The sequence below is a fragment of the Poecile atricapillus genome, chromosome 24, assembly GCF_030490865.1.
Source record: "Poecile atricapillus isolate bPoeAtr1 chromosome 24, bPoeAtr1.hap1, whole genome shotgun sequence".
NCBI lineage: Eukaryota > Metazoa > Chordata > Aves > Passeriformes > Paridae > Poecile > Poecile atricapillus.
This window is the reverse complement of record NC_081272.1, coordinates 4,399,516-4,415,095: the sequence shown is the minus strand read 5'-3', so window position 1 is coordinate 4,415,095 and position 15,580 is coordinate 4,399,516. Positions and strand designations below refer to the sequence as shown.

The following is a 15,580-nucleotide window of genomic DNA, read 5'->3' as shown; positions in this document are numbered from 1 at the left end:
AGCAACATGAACCATGGTAATTTGTGCTGCAACAGCTAATCCCAGCACTGCTCTGGCTTCTAAAGAACTATACCATTTGGCATCCCAGGCTTAATTACTACAGTCATCACCAAGAAAGCTATTAAAAACCAACCAGGCACAGGTAAATATTTGGAATACTACAATGCAAAACTGTAACATGCAAAATGGAAGTAAGGAATGAGTGAAATTTACAGAAAATTGTGTTTCTCAGACCCAGCCATACCACTCCACACTGACAGACTGCTTATTCACTGAATACCCTCTGGAATAAAACAGACATAATTTATAAAAATATTTAAGTATTTTATTTTTAAAAGCTGTATGTTCCTCTTCATTGCACTCAGACTTCTTTTTCTTCAAGTGCAAAGCACACAAGTTAGGATGATTCTGAAAGAAACACAGAAAACAACAGCAGAAACTACATGACACAATCACCATTCAGAATCACAGGCCATGTGCCTGCCATATATTCTCAAGTACTCACATGAGATTAGAGATTAAATTAAGAGAATTAATATATTTTTAAGATCAGATATGGCTTTGTGTGTTTTCCTACCCCACAGCAAGGAGCAGCAGTGACAAACCACAGAGGATTCAATAGGAATTTACCCACTGAATCCCACATGCTTCACACCTTACAGGTCTACTGTTACTTACCCGTGACTCCCAAGTTAAGGTACTCAGCATGTTGCTCCTCAAACAAGATTTTAAACAGCTGAAGTATCCCCTTGTAGTTTAGTGGCAAATTAGAGGGAAAATGTCATTAATTCCAGCTCTATAAGTTGGTTTATTTCCCTGAACTACTATTTGCTGTGCTCCTGTACATACTGATTTATACACCAGGTTATTTTTTAAATTCAATGTTAAAATATTTCAGCAAATAGCTTTTTAACAAGGTTTAGTTGAATTAACATCTGAGAAGCAGCTGCTCTATTTTTCTTTTCCCATGCTGACAATCACCAACTGTAGCCTGAGTGCAGGCATGGTCATTTCTTGTTTGACCACCTGCAGCACACAAAGGACAGAATTTATTTGCTGCTGCAGGGCTGAAAAGCCTCAGACAACGGTTACATTTTGGCTCTACAAAAGCAAGATGCAGAAACTTTACATAAAATTGAGATTAATCACATGTTTTAGGCTGGAATTACATAACCCAGCACAAGGTGATGGGATACCGATCCTTCATACCAGTGTAAGGACACCAACTACTTACTTGTCCACCTGTTCCCTTGGTCCCTCCACGCACCACTGGGTACCGTGCTGGATGTGCTCATGTTCGACTCCTCAACTGGAAAAACATGCCCAAGTTATTATACCCACAGTGGTTTTGTAATCTTTTGTACAAACCCACGTCTAGAAAGGTATTTTTAGCTGCTGCTGTCAAGATACCAAGCCCAGGCAGAGTCAGGGTGCTCCAGCCCAGAGTGTGACAGAAAGGACTGTGTTCTACCCTACACGTTTAATGTATCCATTTGTCCCAGGTTCCCAGTGTTCCCCAGTTCAAAGATACTCAGGTGCCCAAAAACCTTTATTATGTCATCCATCCAAGACAAAAAAGCAATACTTACTTCCCATGGATGAGCACTCCAGTGTCACTCAGCTTTCATCTTCACCTAAAGGATAACAACTCAAGTTATTAGAGTCATACACAGTAAATTGTGACTATTCAAAACTAACTTAAAAAGAAGGTTTTAACATACATGGACTGATTAGTTATGAGGGGGAACTTAGCAATTATTCCAAGCTATTAAATGGAAGAATAAGGGGCAGAAATAGGCTAGCCTAAACACTCATCAAGAGCTGAAGGACTATGCAGGCAGTTGCCAGAAGAACTGCACCCTGAGCACAAACCATAACCCCAGTCTGAGCACAGTGATGTTTGATTGCAGCCAGAGGTATACTATCCCTTATGTGAAGGCATTAATTTTGTCAGCTGCCTCAACTCTACAACCCTATTTGTCTCCTGTAGCAATGCCCCCTCTCTTCCCCTTCCTGAGGGAGTGCAGTGGTCCTGGCCTCTTAGAGCCCTCATGTTCTACAGTCCAACAAGTGCTTCAGAAGCCAAAGGCAGACACTAGAGGTTGGCACTGTCACTGCTTTTATCCTCAGCAAGGTTCTTCCCTCCTCAAGACCCCCCTTTACTATAGCTGAGGGCAGCCTTCAACGGTGAGAGCTGGGGATGTGGTGCAAGGCTCTGCACAGCTCCAGTTGGGAGGCAGATCCCACCATGGGCACAGCATAACCTGACAAGGCAGGGACAACTCCAGGTTTTAGTCTCCAACCCACCACCCACCTGGGTTTCCTCCCAGCCCTTGGGAGCAGGAGAGTTATGCACGTTTTGTTTTCTCTGCCATAGCAACAAACACCATGCATAAGGGATACTATATCTTTGTGCATCCTTTGAAAACTGCAGATTCCCTGCTAGCCACACTCCTCCCAACCCTCCCCAATTAGCTCTTCAGTACTGGTGTTCATAAGCAACATTTATAGAGATGGGGTGTTCACAGACCACTGTGGGATTGCACAGCCAAGTCCTAACGTGTCAATCATTACCTAGCAGCAATGACAGAGGTGGGAGAAGGCCAATCCTCCCTTTTTTCCTTTTCCAAGCAGCAGCTATTTAACAGCCCCACTAGCTGGTATGGAGAGTGAAAAAAATCTGAATCTAATTAGCTGATTCCAAAACTTGATGTAGAGGAAGAAGCCAAGTGATTCCCCAGAGCAGCATACTTGGATGCATCCTTCCCAACATGGTCAGCCTCATTGAACATAATGGAACAGAACACTGGCCTTCCTGATCATGTCACTGCAGCTGGCAATGATTAACAGAGACATGCAACCCCATTACTGCTCCAGTCCTAAAACTACTCACAGGCCTCAGTGTTTGGCTATGGGGAGAACTGCAAGCAAATCAACACTTTGTATGCTTAATGTTACAATAAAGCCCCATCCACACTGTGCTGTGCTCTCCTGCCAGCACCAGGCTCTGCTCAGAGGGCCTAGCAGTACGCAGATGTATTCTGACACCACACTTCTGAGTTTCAGGTAAGCTTTTGAGAAAAAGTGTATTTCACACACAGATAAAACCAAGATGAAACACAATGCAAGCACTTGAATATCATTTCTTGTACCCACTTTTTACAGACTGACTTAGAGCAGACATGACTTAAGTTTGCTACCACACCAAGTTTCATTACTGCAGCCAGAACTGGTCTGAGCCCCATGGTTCCATCACAAATTGCTTGCTCCAAGAGTGTCAAAAACCTGCTTAGTTCGAGTACGTAGAATGAGGCAGATGTGCCAGTAACCCCTCCAAGACATTCCTGCAGGTCAAGTATCCAGAGCACACTGGAAAAACTTAGGTCAGATCTTGAGCAATGGTTTAAGATCACTAATTCAGTTTTGCTACCTGACAGCACAGTGGCTGGCTGCCAGCACTGATCCCAGTCCCAGGTAAGGATAAGCCATCACAAAATGGATTCAAGTCACAGGTAAACCATCATGAAAAGCCAAACTGACTTTGTGACAAGGTGTCACTGTGTGACCAGCTGGCATGGGTTACACTCACTATGGTATAACCAAAGACCTGTTGTCATTATCTTATGGTGCGCCTGCTACTTCAAGGGTTCAATGGAACATGGAAAGGTGGCTATAGCAGAGGGCAATGTTGTCCAGCAGATCCCTGTTCACCAGCAAGAGTCCTGCCTGGAAAGTAACAAAGAAGGGTCCAGAAGTGACGATAATACCAGAAACAAGTTTGCAAAGCAGAACTTTGCAGAGTAAGGGAAAACACATTACAACAACACCTGTGAAATAAACTGAGTATCAGACAAGAGCCAGATCATTCACTGGAACAAGGGACTTTGAAATTCAGGTTCAAGAGCTAATGCAAAAGAGCTGGAGATCAGCATGTCTGGATGTCTTGCAACGTAAGCATGTTAATCCTGGAACACTACAGTCAGGAGTTCTAGTAATGAAGAGTTTCGAATTACATCCCAAGACTGATGAGAAATGGAATTGTACATTACACTAACAAGATGACTCTACAAGGCAGAAGTACAGAATCTCATCACTGTCAATTAAAGCAGAGGAATGTATCAGGCCTGTCAATCAAATGTTAAAATAAAGACTACTCCAATGTCCAATAAATGAAACTCACAGGGATATTCAATCAAGCACTCATTTATGTCCTCAAAAATATTCTGGATCAGTCTCAGAGCTGCTTGTACCCGTAGCTTGAGGTGACTCTCACATAGCACACATGAGGCAAGAGCAGAGGTTACTAACACATTCCCACCAAGCCAAGACTCTACACACGGATGAACTGCAGATGGGCCACTTCATCACTACAGAAAGTTTAAACGTGTTCTTTTCCAGGCACTAAGAGCACCTTGTCAACTACTCAGCTGAGTTTAAGATCACATTCCCTCTTCCCCACAGTGCTCATTTAAGAATATCTTCGTTACATCAGAAATAAGAAAAATCCACCCAAGCCAAGTCGTATGTACAGAGGAATCGGGTCTGGAAATCCTCATCTAAGAACCACAGTAGTTACTTGTTGTCTCTGAACGAGACAAAAGCTTCAAACCGAAAACCACGCAGCTTTGATGCAAGCTCAGCATACAGGTATGGAGTGCTGCACTGTAATTCCACAGTCAGAAGTGTGATGTCAGAATACCCACAGTATAAGATTACATAGAAAGTCACCAAGTTATATTATATTGCTTGTTACCTACCTGTACGCAGTCGGCAATGAGAATCTTGGAGCAAGCAGGAATACTACATCCGGGTCCTAATGTCCATTGCCATTTGTGGTACTACGTTCCTCACAGTTATGAACTGCAGAAATGCTGGCTAAGTGCAGTTATGTAGCAGGCCACTAGTTTAAAGTGTAAATTGCAGTCTCAAATTCCAGCAAAAACTTGCTGCCACAGTAAATGGTTGCCAAGGAGAAGCCAAGAATTTGTCTACCACAAAAATACCACAAAATCTCAAAAGCATTTTCAATTTCTCATCATCTGTACAAATGATTAGTGTAATATATCTACACCAGAAGGTAAGATTATTCCGTATTCATTTCTGAGAAAGTGTGAAGACATATGTGTAACGATACCAGTTTCTACTTGCTGCAGTTTTTAGAGCTCCAAGTGTCAAAATGGGCTCAATTTTGATAAAACAAGCTAAATTGCAACAGCCAATGTCCTCCAAGTCCAGAAGAAAAAATGTTATGTGATCCAGACCATCCAAAAATTGGTCTGACCAGCAAAGCACTTTTCTTATTTTAGAAGATTTAATTATATAAATCTGAGTTTATGAAAGAAGTCCAAAACCTCATAGGAACAGATCAAAGCAATGTCACTTTCTCGCCTCCCACATTTAGTAACTTTTATCACATTTTGAAGTTGACATGTTTGCCAGCTTTTAAGACACTATCTTTAAAAGGTCTTGAAAAGAAGTTGGCTAGTTCATCATATGCCTGTTTAGTACATGCATAGTCAAAGCAGAACTTGTTTTAGAAATTCTGCTTATGCAGCTACAACAAAGCCAGATTTAACCAAACTTTCAGATGTTTTGAAAACTGCCAAATCTTTCAAATATATTTACTAATGATGGTTTTGCAGCTCAGCTATTTTAATACCTAGCAACAGTAGCTTACGTACAAAACAGGGGTACCCAAAGAAAAGCTCTGTAAGGTACAAAGACAGCAGCATCCTTCTCTCTTCCAAGTTACAGAACTATAAAAGAACATACTTTAGGATATGCACCAGCATCTCTTTTAATAAAGAATGACATGTAATCTGAAAAATAAACTGAAAAAATTAATTTAATGTTCACGTTCAGAATTCCCCACCTTGGACACCTTCACCTTTTGAGGGTGTCCCATGAACACCCTCCAGAAAAGATATTGTTTAAAACCGCTTCAATAATGCAAATTGCATCGATACTGCTCATTTGTAAACTATCCAATACAAGTAACTTCCAAATACTTGGTCTGCAGTTTAGGAACTGCCAATTTGATATTTCTTCCTCAAGAGTAATTAATTGTTGTAGCATGTTATCAACCCCCAAACTTTTCTGGGTAAACAAAAAGCATTCACCAAACAAGCTGAATCACTCTTTAGTGAGCTTCATGTTCCACATCAGTGTTATCTGTATCAGCCCTTCCCAACTTGCTATTCCATCATTTAAGGGTAACAGTACTTCAAAAGGGATCAGACATCTGTACCCTAAAACCCTGCATTCTGACACTTAAGTTTTAACCACAGGGAAAATTTAGCAGAAAATTTAGAATTAGCCAATGCTTAGCACAAAGGAATGGAAGGATATTGGGAAGATTAAAGCTATTCACAAAACTCCGGTGGTTGGGGATCATGTGAAGGTACAGCCAAGCTAAGTTTACCTACTTTGTGCCAAGCAGGTTGATGTATCCTGCATTAACACTGAGGTATTTGACCCTGGGAAGTCAACCTTCCCAGTTTACCTGGTACATTGTAATAATAAGCAAAGCAACTACTTTACCAATGAGTCCAGAATGCTTTGAAATTTTTCTGGGGCTTAATAAAATGAACAGCAAACTAACGAATTCATCAGATCTTCTACAAAAAGAACCTTAAAGGGAGTTTATTTGCACTGTGTAGTATTAACTCTTAAAACTCCAGATTCAGATACTACTTTTGAAGCATTATCTCCAAACATCAATAATAAAAGAGCGATAACCATCATGCAAGCAAGCTGATTGCTGTATTTTACATACAGGATTTTAGGATTTGCCCACCAGCTACACAATTTAAGAATAGTTCCTGCAGTCCCCATAATACAAATGATTGTATTCTCAACTAGGCAGATTAGTCCACTGTTAGCACGAGGACATAAGCAAGTTAACCTTAATCACTCAAGTAACACTTCTGGTCTTTTTGCCAAGCAATTTCAGGCAGGTGTACAATATGGAGCAAGGCCAGATCCTGTAATCTCAAAACAGCTTAAGAGCATATAAATATCACATTAACAATCCTTTAGTGAGGAAGTCAGCCAATACAAGGCATTCTATGAATTTATTTTAAAATAACCATTGCTAGTCTTCTGCTTAAAGTCTTTAAAAGATTCCAAGCAGCAACTGCCAGGGTGGTAAGTGCTACCATCCCACCACCCATAGCTAAAATACGGAATTCATTACTGCACTGCTTGCAGTGAAGCTTTAAATAATGTATCTTACAGCATTTTTAAGATTTCCATTTGCTTCCTTATTGCAGCACAATTACTGCTCAAAAAATCTGCACCTACTGCAAAGTTCGGCTACAATTTAACCCAATCTTTGGCTAGAGAGGCACTGTGGGAAGAGATCTCACTCTTCACTGCAGTTCCACACCCTGGTCTAGGTCCGACCTCAGCTCGAGGATCTCAGGTTACTGTGGCAGGTGTGGTATTCAGCCTTGTTTCCCACGTTAACCATGACTAGCAAGAAGAGTTACTACATTTAGTTTTCTATTTATTTGAAGCACAGTAAAAAAAAGGTTGGTACACTTTGGGAATTCAGTGGCACAAGGTACACTGCCATCAAGTTAGGGACGTTATACATCAAAAAAACAGCTAAATTTGATTTTGAAACACTGCATTACATAATTAAATTGTACTCGCCCAAACAGACCACTTACAAATATTAGGTCAGTAAGTTTCTAACATCCATAAAAACGTAGCTTTCTTACTAAAATGCAAGAATTAAGAAGTCGGTGTCTAAACAAGACAGACAAAAACAAACTGGAATGAAACTACAGGTCACATCTAAAATCGGGGCTTTTTGTTTGGGGCTTCATATTCTTCTCTCCCTCTACCATATCCTGCTGGTGCTCCAGGCCCCATTCCTCTAGGACCCTGGCCACCCACGGGCCCCGCACCTCCCTGCCCAAAGCGTTCAGGACGCTATTGGAACAGAATTAACAGTTCATTATAAGTAGTTGATGTCCATGTGTGTTAAGTATATATTTTTAGAAGGTTCCGTAGTCAAGGTTCGTCGATACAATCACCATTGAGCCGATCCACAGGTACCGGGAACATAGAAAGGAAAAAAGGGTAATTTAAAAATTAGTTTATTGTAATACATGCCTTGAGGTATGTTCCCACTTGATGCATTCTCATACATCTGTTACAAAGAACAGATCCTCCCTGCAGTGCTAGAAAGGTAAGCATTAGTGCAGATGTGAATTAACAACTTTTCCAAATGAGCTCTAGCAAAATTTTCAACCAAGTTAATGCAATAGCTTGCGAACTTCTCACCTTTAGTGCAGTAAAAGCTCAGATTACATCACTGTCATTTCCAAGTAAGCCTAATGAGAGAATGCAGCTCCAGTTGGCTGAAGGAGGAGCTGACATTCATCAAATGTAACAGAATGCCTACTCACCAGAACTGGCATGTGCTGTCTAGAGACCATGTGCTTTTCAAGATGGGGTTAAGACTACGGTCTGCTGACTAAACTGCAGAGGCCTTTGGCAGTACCAAAACTCATTGTGAGCACTACTGCATTGCAAGAAGAAAAAAAAATGTGAAAAAAGCTACTGACCAGTGCTCTACCTAACCAACGCAACTGCTCGAGCAAAGACTGGCATTTGTTCAAACCCAACGTAATCCAGAGCTGCTGGTGCTGCATCAGATGCAAAACGTGTTCCAAGCATTCAGTGTTTCCAGTTAAGAGCAATGCACAGAGGGTTGTGTGCATCCAGGCAGTATCTCCCTTCCCACCCCACCTTCACCACAAGCTCTTGAAAAATTCACAGCTTCACAGCAATTGAAAGGTTTCACACCAAGGTGTAACAGCTAAGTTACTCTGCAATAAAGCAGACTTCAGGTCTATTTACTAGTACCTCTCTAGTTGTATGTACTTCGTTTAGTTACTGTATTACTAGGTGTGATCAGCATTCAATCTACAGAACTTACACATTATGAGGTCAAAGAGAGCTTTAAATTTTCATTTCAACCAAGGTTCCCACTACCGAGTAACAGAACAATGGTAGGTGGTTAGTTACAGAAAGTATCTGCAACTGAAAATGCACACTTGAGAGCTCCTGACTTCTGAATGTCAGCATCAACCCTTTCAAGAAAGGACTTTCACAAATATTACTTAGGTTATTTCTGCCTAATTCATGGCAGCTTCAGCTCATCTCCAGCTCTATTTAATGGTATCAGCCCAGAAACTGCGACAGCATTGTGTGGCAGAGATCCCCAGCCTAAGAAACTCAAGGCAGTTAATCCACCTCACTGTCACTTCTTTTGACCAGATCACATTTCAGGGACTACACAAGTTCACCATGCACCTGTACCATGGTCTTCAGCAGAAAAATGTACATAGTACCACCACACACTGCCTAACTGCTCACAGGAAGCTCAGGAACTGCTTACATATCAGTAAGTTACTGAGATACCTTTAGGCCAACAGCACTATCTACTGAATCAATGATGCTCTGTGAAGTTACCATTCCAAAGATATGTTCCCCAAAAAGATAAAACAGAAGGTATCTGACAAGCTACTATGGTAGCTCAGCTCATTAAGCCAGAGGCCTAAACCCACCCAAAACTCATTTAGTTCAGCTTGTGCTACAAGTGTACACCCTTTCAGAAGGGTGAAGGCACACTGGTTTATTGCCACCTAAGCCAAGAGATTCCCATCCTGCCCATTAAGCACTTCTGTAATCTACATCCATGGTGTTTCAGTGTAGGAACACCAAGCAGGCTCCAAGCCCAGTCACACATGTAGTGTGCCAGAAATTAGTACAGTTTGGAAACATACCTCTGAACAGGAGATATGCTGTAGCTTTAACAGGCTCTACCTTTGTGTCATGCCCAACACAGGAAAACACACCAGGCTTATCATTCCTTTGGGAGACAGGAACCACAAATGGCTATAGTCCAGGATAGCTGGAACATGCCTGAAGCTAAAAACCAGCATTTCTGTTCTTCTACAGCAACATCAGCACAGACTGAGGGATATGCTGTTTACCCTTGATTACTTAAGTTAATCTGCTGCAGGAACAGACCTCAGCGCAGATTTTGGACTGAACAGCACACCTAGACCAACATGCATCCAGCCTACCTAGGCTTGGAAGGGCCAAAACAGTGTTACACATTGGGAAGGAGAACAAAAAAATCTCTCTTGTCCATCAATACAGAACATCAAATTACTGAAAAGCTACCACATTAAGTATTTTTATGAAATTTGTCAGATTCTCTAGAATTCATAAAAAATCCTTCCAAGCCCAACAGTGACGCAGAATTTCCAAAGTCCAATGAAGTCGGTTAATTGCAAATATGCTGAAGAGCACATTTGAATTCACTTACAATTTCTGAGTGTGTAAGCTACCATAAAGGTTATCAACTACTCTAGTGCTACACGCTGCCACGTTGTCCTGTGTTAAACACCTGACAAGAGAGTCAGCAGTTAACAGTGACATTTCCACAACCATCCGAACACTGGAGAACTCATTCCCAACCACAACAACTCCCTTGTGCTAAGCTAAAGCCACCACAGGATACGTTACCATGTCACTTCCCATCATAGAACCACTCATGGCTGCTTGGCCAACTCCCGGATTTGCTTCATAACCTATGCCGCCACCACCTCCCAGAGGTGGGAATTTCTGGGCTGCTGAAGCATAAGGATCTAAGAGAGAGAAATATATAATCATATTCTGACAATTCTTAAGTTAGCCACATGAAGTAATTACTTAAAATACTCTTTACCTCCCATGTTCATTGTGGCAGCACCACCCATTCTCATGTCTCGCTCCCTCTGCATAGAAAAAACAATTTTTAACTTGGATTATCAACCAAAAAATCCAAACTTTTCAGGAGACAGAGCACACATACAGCCAACTGCTGCCACTGTTCATACACAAACACAAGAACAATTTCCAACCCAAAGGAAGCAAAACACAGCAATTTTGAAAATACATCAACAAAATTCCTGAACATGGTAATTATATCCCAAACCCACCACGATGTCACTTACTGGATCCATGTAACCCATTCTACTATAATTCTCTTCCCTCTGTCTTCTCATCTGCTCTTCCATTTCCCGCTGACGGATCATCATCTCCTCCTCCCGCCGGCGACGCTCCTCCTCCTGCCTGGTCATCCCAAAGCAGACTGTTAAACCCCAGGAATGGAGCACACTGAACACACACCAACATCATTTGCTCCAGCAACATAAAGGCACTAAATGATTACACTTCAGAAAAAAACAACATACTCTGTGATGCTCAAATATTTGAGGAGAAACTTACACAGCAGTTCAATTTCACAAACACAAACTGAAGCATCAATGGTGTTTCTTGAAAAATAAAAACTTTTATATGTAAGTAATTGGCAAAAACAAAAGCATAAATGTAACTTGAACAAAATCCCATGAAAGCAAACTAACCTCAGCTGAATTTCTTTGCGTTTCTGCATTTCCTGATTATGAAGTTCTTCCATACGCCTCAGCTCCTCCTGACGCCTCATGAGGTCTGCAGGAATGAAGTCTGTGAGCAGCTTTTTAACAAAATGTCACATTTTAACTATATCTGAATTAGATCTGCCTCAGCTGCACTGTGGCAGTGAAGTACCTTCCAGTGTCACTGTTCTTACCAATACACCACTGAGATAAATATCAAAAACTTCTAGTTTCTCTGTACCTCTGAAATTCTCAAGTTCATAGTCAGAGCATGTATTTATTCACTAAACAATTGAAGAACCATATATTTAAGTCAGTGTTTAAAGCAAAAAGATAGTAAGAATTCAGAACCAATTACCTTGACGCAAGAGGTTTGCCTGATGCTCATGATAAGCATCTTCCATCTCACTTTCAAGTTTGTCCTTGGCATCTTTCATGTTTTTTGCCACTTGCTCTCTCTGCTGCTTTTCCATTTCATCTAAAGATTTCCATCTCTGCGAATATTCAAATTCAAAACTGCCAGGCTGAGCAAAACGGGGAGGAGTCTCTCTCTCCCTGCAGAAAGGAAGATACTTGAAGAGTGGGCAACCCTGGAAAGTCAAGGTCAATACAAGATCACAAGCAAAATAACTGAATTATCAGGGAATATCAAGGGAGCCCTGAGAATACCTGACAACTGGCTGTGATGGAAGTGCTGCATCTTACACACTGAACACAAGTAATTATCACAGCACACGTGCAGACTCCTGCACTATCATATCCAAGAAAATTTTCGGAGTCCTACTGCCTCATTCTTAACTACCTTTAGACACTTCACTGCTGACAACTGCAGGTGCAAAATCCTCAAACAAGGCAGACTTTTGCCCAAGCAAACACAAACAAGGTGGATTTCTCCAGTGCCAAAGCACTCTGTGTCAAAGGCAAATGACAGCCTTCACTTTCATTTGAACAGTTCCAAAAACACCTGAGGGCAAACAGTTTGTCATATAAATAAACTCAAATTTTAAATTCAAAAATGTATGGAACAAAACTGTCAAGCTCAAAAGCTTTCCCTACATTACCAATAAAAAGTATTTAAACGTTTTGGTATACTGTATTAATCCACATTGCTCTCAAAGCTGCCTCTAAACCACTTCCAACTTTTGATCAAAGCAAGGAATTTTGAACCCTTTCTAAGCCAAGCAAGACTGACTAGAACTTCCTCCCTATCCTCCCTTTCATGACCTATAAAAATATAAAATTCCTACAACAAACAAGTTTAATATACTGATTCTATCACAAACCTACTGTTTTGGAAGATTTCTCTTGACTCTTTAAAACTCCTCTAAACTCTTTGTTCCTTTATGCCAGCAGACAGCTCACAAGGCAAATCCACATGCAACAAGTTTATACAAATCATGGAATGAGTTAAAATTTTACTTTATTTCTCATTTCAAACCATGAATGTAAATTTTCAAACTCCCCATGGGATCATCAACCCAAGACATGCCTTAAGGGAGATGACAGCTTTCAACAATAGCATGAAAAGTTCAAGCCTGATTTTTCAAGTTTCTACATACACCAAAACCATCTGTCGAGTTATTTCTTTGTAATATAATGTAGAACACTTCTTGTGTAACACTTGGTGAATACACTAAACAAATCATTATGATACTTTAAAATAAAATCATAAAAAACCCCAAGAACTGGAAATACAACCAAGAATCAAAAGCCTGTTTCTGAAAAATTTTCCATATTCCTCAATGCCAGACACAGTATTATTTAAAACATCGTTAATACCCTGTTTATATCAAAAGACAGTGCCTACTTTTGATACATTGGATTCTTCTGAGCAAGCTTTTCTGGAAGACCATCTTCATCATCCAGTTGTTCCAATGGTTCCACAATAACTGGCCTGGGAGTACTAAACAGAAAATACTCGTTTTACTCCTCTAAAAGCCTTTATTCTGAAAAACTAGAATGCTACAGTTTTCATTCAGCTTAAAACCAGAAGATCCTGCCAAAGTACTTACGTTGTCAACAAAAATACCCCCTCAGTACACCGTTCAAATGCTTTCCTCGCGGCTGGCTTTGATGCAAACTCAACAATGCCTTTTCCTGTTGATCTACCTCGATCATCTACAATCACAACAGCTCTTTCCACCGGACCGAACTGGGAAAAAGCTTCCTCGAGCAACTCGTTGGACACGTAGGGTGAGAGGTTCCGCACCGACAGGGCAGCGGCGTGAGTGGCAAAGCGAACACGGAGCTGCCGGCCCCTCATGGGGGTATCGTCCAACTCTGCCTTTGCGATTTCTGCAAGAGCTCTAGATTCCTAGGGGAAGTGCAAAACCCAGTTTTAGAACACTAAGCTGTACATCACCACATCGCGAGAACGAAACGGAAAAACACACAACATGAACGCCTACCAATTTAATGAATCCAAAGCCTTTCCCCTTGTTGATAAAAACCTCTCCCGGCTCCCCATATTTGGCAAACAGCCTTTTAAAGTCTTCATCTGTGATATCCGCAGGCAAATTCCCAACAAACAACCGGCAGCGCTGTGTGTACGTCTTCTCCCCGGGCCGTCTCAGCAGAGAAAGGTTCGCTTTAAACCCCTACAAAGAATCAGACCAGTTCGAACCACCACTGAGTGCCGCACACAGAATCGCGGGGAGCCCTGAGCACCCCCGCAAAACCCAAAACGCAATTCCAGGACCGCCCGGGCACTGCAAAGGGATCCAATCCGCAGCCCAGGGACCACCGGGGCACCGCGAGAAGACCCACATCATAGTCCCGTGCCACCTCGAGGGAACCCAAACCGCAACCCCGGGCAACGCGATGGGACGCAAACTGCAGCCCCGGGACCGCCCTGACACCGGAGACCAACTGGGGTCCCGCGGAGGCGCCACCGCCTCTGCCCCGCTCCTCCCCTCAAGATGGCGGCGCGGGCGCGCGGAGTCGCCGCCATCTTGTGCCTGAGGGACGTGGGGGGCGGGGGAGGGTGGCCGTGACTCACCTCGTCCGACAGCTTCTCGCTTCTTTCTCCCGAACCTTGCTGTGTCCCTAGGCTCTGCTGGCCCTGGTGCTGCTGCCCGCGGCCCCGCGGCTCCCCGCCCGGCCCGCCGCGGTGCCCTGGGCCGCCTTTATGCGGCCCCTGCTGCGGGCCGCCCGGTCCTTTGGGGCCGCCGCCGGAAGACTGTCCTTGTCCTTTCTTAGGGCCGCCGGCCGGCGTGGGGCTGGGACTAGGCTTGGATTGCGGCTGTGGACCGGAGGGAGACGAGGAGGGAGCCGAAACCGGCGGCTGCTGCGGTGGCTGCTGCCCCGCGGGAAGAGCAGAGGATGGAGGCGCTCCCGCCTGGCTACCGGTGGGTCCCGCCGTGGTGGCGGAGGCTGAAGAGGATGAAGAAGGCGGAGCAGAGGTGGACGTGGGCGGCTTCGGTGGTTCGGGCTTCGGCCCTCCTCCCGGCGGACCGCCCGGGCCTTGCGGGCCGCCCGCCATCGGGCCGCGGTTCTGTCCCATGCCCATGCCGGGCGGCGGAGAGCGGAAATCATGGTTGGGGCCGCCGCGGCCGCCACCACCGCCGCGCCGATGAAAGCCACCGCCACCGCCGCCACGGCTACGGAAGCGATCTCGCGACATGGTGTACCGGAGGGAGGAGATGGAGACGAAAAAACAGCTCCGGCCGCGGCGGCTGCTGCTCCTCAGCGCCCGCTGCGCAAAATGGCGGCGAGATGGACGGCCTCGCCGCCGCCTTTGTCCGCCCTTAATATAGTTTCCACGCCCCCGGAAGCCCCCTCCTCCCCGCCAGCCAACCACCGGCACTGGCGGCGGCGACTGACAAGTGAAATCACCAATAGCGTGTCGCAATTACGCCATCTCTTTGATCTCATTGGTAACGAGCCTGTCCTCTGTCCATTGGCGCGTTTGACCGCCGACGTTGGCACAGGACGATCCGTTAACCCCCCGCTTGCTGATTGGGCAGTTTGAGCGGCGGGAGGCGAAGTCACGGCGGGAGCGCGAGTCGTGATTGGCTGGCTCGGCTGTCAGACAGGGTGGGGGCGCGGCCCCGGCCTGGCTGCCCGGCGGCTCAGGACGCGCTAAGCCCTAGCTGTGCCTGGAAAAATGTCAAATAAATGTATTTTCAATTGTAGTTCGC

General features: G+C 43.8%; 1 protein-coding gene across 4 annotated transcripts; it reads right to left on the bottom strand.

Annotated features, from left to right (window-relative positions):
• Window positions 1-680: 680 nt before the first annotated feature.
• On the bottom strand, window positions 681-15,176 carry SFPQ (splicing factor proline and glutamine rich). 4 transcript variants are annotated; one of them, XR_009279469.1, is made up of 12 exons: window positions 14,440-15,176; window positions 13,850-14,038; window positions 13,454-13,755; window positions 13,249-13,344; window positions 11,800-11,996; window positions 11,430-11,514; window positions 11,019-11,136; window positions 10,751-10,799; window positions 10,549-10,670; window positions 1,590-7,938; window positions 1,235-1,309; window positions 681-748 (listed from the first exon to the last, which is right to left on the bottom strand). XR_009279469.1 is itself a non-coding variant. In XM_058856257.1 (11 exons), exons 1-10 carry the CDS (start codon window positions 15,061-15,063, stop codon window positions 1,614-1,616), a joined length of 1,803 nt encoding a protein of 600 aa, XP_058712240.1. In that variant the 5' UTR covers window positions 15,064-15,176; the 3' UTR covers window positions 681-1,309; window positions 1,590-1,613. The 4 variants fall into 4 exon arrangements, 1 of the variants encoding a protein (XP_058712240.1); XR_009279470.1 differs by having other exon boundaries at window positions 1,590-1,634; XR_009279468.1 differs by having other exon boundaries at window positions 681-1,309.
• Window positions 15,177-15,580: the final 404 nt, after the last annotated feature.

What these genes read in the sequence shown, in the direction of transcription:
- SFPQ (XM_058856257.1), bottom strand. Translation starts at nt 15,063, where the DNA reads ATGTCGCGAGATCGCTTCCGTAGCCGTGGCGGCGGTGGCGGTGGCTTT. An exon ending in GCTTTGGATTCATTAAATTG is followed by an intron (nt 13,756 to 13,849) that starts GTAGGCGTTCAT and finishes CACTTCCCCTAG; the next exon opens with GAATCTAGAGCTCTTGCAGA. An exon ending in GGGGTATTTTTGTTGACAAC is followed by an intron (nt 13,345 to 13,453) that starts GTAAGTACTTTG and finishes TTTTCTGTTTAG; the next exon opens with TACTCCCAGGCCAGTTATTG.